We start from the raw sequence: 4,053 nt of genomic DNA, 5'->3' as shown, positions 1-4,053 counted from the left end.
TGGCCACCGTTGAGGAAGTCCGTGCTAAGAGCGAGGACGCTGCCTCAGTTAAGCTCCCGCACGGAAATAGAATCACTTGGATAGAAAGGAGGACATGAAACCTCGGAGAGTTCTATCAGTGACTTGCCCAGGTCGGGAAGGGGCAAGGTGGCCGTGTCTCAGGACGCCCGATACCAACACCCATGCCCCCAGTGCAGGCTGGCTCCCCAGGCCCCCTCTTCACACAGGGCACCTGAGGCCAATCTTGGGCCTTCCTCACTTGGGAGCCCCAGGACTGCTCTTTCTCTTGGATGGCCCATCAAGGAGGCATTCCCTCCACAGACCGCCAGGGGGCCCCACACGTGGGAGAGATGACCCCTCCTTCCCTCAGCACACTCTTCTCCCTAAGACACAGCCCCAGGCCCTCCAAACTGCGGGACAGCCCTCACCCTGCAGAGGAAGACACCACGTCCTTCTTCTGGAACCAAGTCTCACGTCCGTGGCTGGGAAAGTCTCACCAAATCCAAATCAGTTTGGATGTTGACGGCAGGGCACATTTCAGCCTAATCGAGGGAGCAACTGCCAAAGAGTCACAGCCAAGTCCCTGCAGGGAGCTGTCAGGGGTGGCGAGTGTCCAGTCGGTAGCCCTGGGCAAGTCAAGACTGGTGTTCCCTGTGGGGAGGTGGGGGGCAGGGGGCATGGGCACTCCAGGCATGTGTGGTGCCCCCAGTGAGGCATCCGCGAAGTTCCTCCAGGACACGAGCACACTGCCAATGAACATGTGTGCCGCCTAGAAAAGGCTCTCATTGTCATAATGTATCCTTCACATATTTAAGGCATTTTTATGTGTTGAAGGGAAAACGGGGGTTCATGGGGTGCTCCCTTGAACCCTTTCTCTTCACAGTTCTTTTTACTGCCCAAAGGTTAAAAGTCTGGTCAAAAAAAGAAATAGGTCCTTCCAGGGTGTTTTAGAAGCAAGCCCTGCGAAGAAGTCAAACAAGAGGGGTTTTGGGTTCCATCCCCTCTGGGTCCTCTTCCAGGCTCTCATCCCTGAGGACTGAGTTTGGCAGAGTCCCCCAGAGAAGGCATATGAGAAATAGAGAACTGTCTGGGTAATCCATTCGCTGAAGGCGAATGGAGGGGAACCTGTGTGTGTCCCACACCCTATGTCACCTGGGTGAGGCTTTGGTTTTAAGCTGAGACACTGCAGTTCAATGGTCACCTGACCTGCTGAGACCCTCGTTGGGGTGGGGGTGGGGGGCACAGAGGAGGGCCCTACTGTGTGGTCCAGAACCCAGGTCTCTGCACTGCCAGCCCAGTTCCCCACCCCAGCCATGATGGGCATGAGGTCTCCTTGTCCAAGACAAACCAAGGAAACCAGAGCCAGAATACAGTCACCAACTTTTATTCCAATTCCCAGGTTTCAGAGACAAAGGAATGGAGCATCAGGTCAGCTTGTACGCAAAAGTGTAAACGGCAGGTTTGTCCAGGTGGCTCTGTCGACACGTGGGGCAGGCTCTGCTCGACATCAGGCACAGCAGCTGCACTTGTCCGAGGCCCCTTTGCAGACGCAGCCCTGGGCGCACTTGGCACAGCCCACGGGGCAGCAGGAGCAGCAGCCTAGGGAAGCAAGGGCACAGGAGAATGGGACCACACGGAATCCGGAAATGCCCTTCCCAACGGCAGGCCTGGCCCAAGCTGCCCTGAGGCACAGGTCCTGAGTTTAGGATGGCGTCCTGTGTCCTGAGAGAGTTGCTCTCAGACACTAGGTTCAGGTGGCCTGCCCTACCTGTGCCCGGCATGGGGCACAGAGCCTTAGCGAGACACTGATGAGGGCCTCTGGGCACAAGAGACAGCAGCCCCCAGGGCCATCAGTGATGGGAGAAAATCCCTCACTTGCTCACAGAGCAGATCCCGGTCCCAGTCGATATAGGCAAGCTCTGGGCTGCATCGCCAGGAAGGGGCTGCACCAGGGCAGAGAAACCACCCACGGTCACTAGGTCACCTGCATAAAGTGCTTAAGTCCCTGAGAGGATCAAGAAAAGCAAAGCAGGAGGCAGGAGTACGAGTTCTAGTGACGGGTCTGAAGTCATTCGGTGGCCCCCCGTCTGGGCCTGCGTCTCCCTGTTCTCTGGTGAGGGCTTGGGTCTTGGTCAGGTCCAGGCTGAAGCTAGCTGTGATTCTGAATCACTTCCTGGTGAGGGGGGTGGGGGTGCCTGCAAGCTGGGTCAGTGTCCTGCTCCCGCCTGCAGAGCTCTGGGCCCCCTCCTCGGATGACTCAGCCCAGAGCCCGGATCCCCAGAGGAGGTCCCGCACTCACTCTTCTTGCAGGAGGTGCATCTGCAGGCTTTGCAGGTGCAGGAGCCAGCGCAGCTGCAGGAGCCGCCTGCCAGGAAGGGAAAGGCCAGCGTGAGCAGGGAGGGGAGATGTGCGGGAGCTATACCTGACAATGGGCCGTGCCTCCCTGAACCCTCCTCCTGGGTCAGGACCCAGCCCTGGGAGCGCCCGTCCACTCAACTCGGGGGGATAGAGAAGCCCCAGCCCCTCTCTTCTGGTCCAAGGAAAGTGGGTCCCCGCCTGATGGACTCCACACAGGAGGTCCCAGACTCCAGATCCAGCCCAGGCTGACTGGGGCTGGGGGCCAGGGCCCATGGCCTGAATCCCAAAGAGGCAATGCCCCCACCCGCCCCCATCCAGTCCTGGCAGCTCCAGGTCCTCTTCAGAGCACTGGGGCCTGGTCCAGGAGACCCCTGACCTGCTGCGTGACCTGAAAAACACAGCCGGGAGCCTCAGTACCTTCAGTGAAAAATCAGAGGCAGGGAATTCCCTGGCGGTCAAATGGTTAGGACTCTGTTCTTCACCTGCAGGGGGCACGGGTTTCAAACCTGATCAGGGCCAGCTAAGACCCAACACACCACGCAGGGCGGCAAACCAAAAAAAAAGAGGCAAAGGGAGACTGAAATGCTCTCATAATCCTGGCTTGGAAAAAAACATTGCACCAACGACAGAAGTCCTCCTGAGCTCAAACTCAAGAGCCTCCCTTCTCGAGCTGCCAGGACACTCTATCCTGTGCCTGGGAAGGGGGCATCCTAGGGCTCCAAGCCAGGGCTCCCTTACCAGCTGGGCAGGAGCAGTTGGGGTCCATTTGCAGGCGAGGTGAGACCCGACTTCCAAAGTGGCGAAGGCGATTCACTGGTCCGGTGGGACGCGTGTCGCAGCCCCGGAGCCCCGGTGCTCACTTATACCCGGAGGAGGAGGAGGTGGCGGCGGCGGCGGCCCGGGCGCAGAGACCCCGCCCCCGTCTTGCCCGCGGATCCGCGCCCGCGCGCGCGCCGGCCGCAGCGCCCGGGGCCGGGCTGTGAGCAGCCCGCGGGGCCGAGCGCACGAGTCCCGGAAGGCGGCTGCGGTACGTGCGCACCGCAACGCCTCCCTCTCGCCCCCAGCGCGGAGAGACTTTTTGCTCAGCGGCCAGCAGCGGCCCAGGCTCCCGCCCGCCCCTTCCCAGCTTCCCACCAGGTCGGCCGTCATCCGTGTCCCGGGGTTTTCCAGGAACCCAGCCCCCGAGTGCTCGCAGTCTTCCCCACCCCAGGCCCCCGCAGCTCTGGCCTCAGGTTCACCGTTTCCGGGAGCCCTTGTGCAACCTGAGCCCCGCGCTCACTCCCAGGCTGGGCTGCAGCCCGTGTTGTGTGCAGACCCGTGGTGGATGTGCCCTTCACCACCAATGCCCCGAACCCCTCTTCCCTAACATTTCCTGCCATGGTCCCCACGGTGGTCTCTAGAGGGAGTTTCCCTAAGGTTTCTCCTGTGACGGCCAAGGCGGGAACTCAGCCCTCTGCCTCCCACCCTTCCTTCCATTCTCCAGGACTGCCGAGAATGATGGGCACGTTTTACTTGGCTCTCTTTTGCCTAAACTTTCCAGAGGCTTTCCTCAACGTAGCTGGTGCACCCCACTCCACGATGAAGCTTCCCTCATCATGGGATGCTCCTTCCGAGGCAAGGCATCATGGTAGGTGATAGGCAGACCTGGCGTTAAGTAACAAATCAAGTGAGTACTTCCCTTTGAGGAGTCGTGAC

At 60.0% G+C, this 4,053-nt stretch overlaps 1 protein-coding gene across 1 annotated transcript; it reads right to left on the bottom strand.

The window, feature by feature from the left end:
- Window positions 1–1,380: 1,380 nt before the first annotated feature.
- LOC130837919 (metallothionein-1E) lies at window positions 1,381–3,351 on the bottom strand. Its single transcript, XM_057710637.1, has 3 exons — window positions 3,097–3,351; window positions 2,300–2,365; window positions 1,381–1,599 (listed from the first exon to the last, which is right to left on the bottom strand). The coding sequence occupies exons 1-3, from the start codon at window positions 3,122–3,124 to the stop codon at window positions 1,508–1,510; spliced, it is 186 nt and encodes a 61-aa protein (XP_057566620.1). The 5' UTR covers window positions 3,125–3,351; the 3' UTR covers window positions 1,381–1,507.
- Window positions 3,352–4,053: the final 702 nt, after the last annotated feature.

Source organism: Hippopotamus amphibius, chromosome 16 (assembly GCF_030028045.1).
Source record: "Hippopotamus amphibius kiboko isolate mHipAmp2 chromosome 16, mHipAmp2.hap2, whole genome shotgun sequence".
Taxonomy (NCBI): domain Eukaryota; kingdom Metazoa; phylum Chordata; class Mammalia; order Artiodactyla; family Hippopotamidae; genus Hippopotamus; species Hippopotamus amphibius.
The sequence above is the reverse complement of the archived record's forward strand: the minus strand, read 5'-3'. Positions and strand labels throughout refer to the sequence as shown.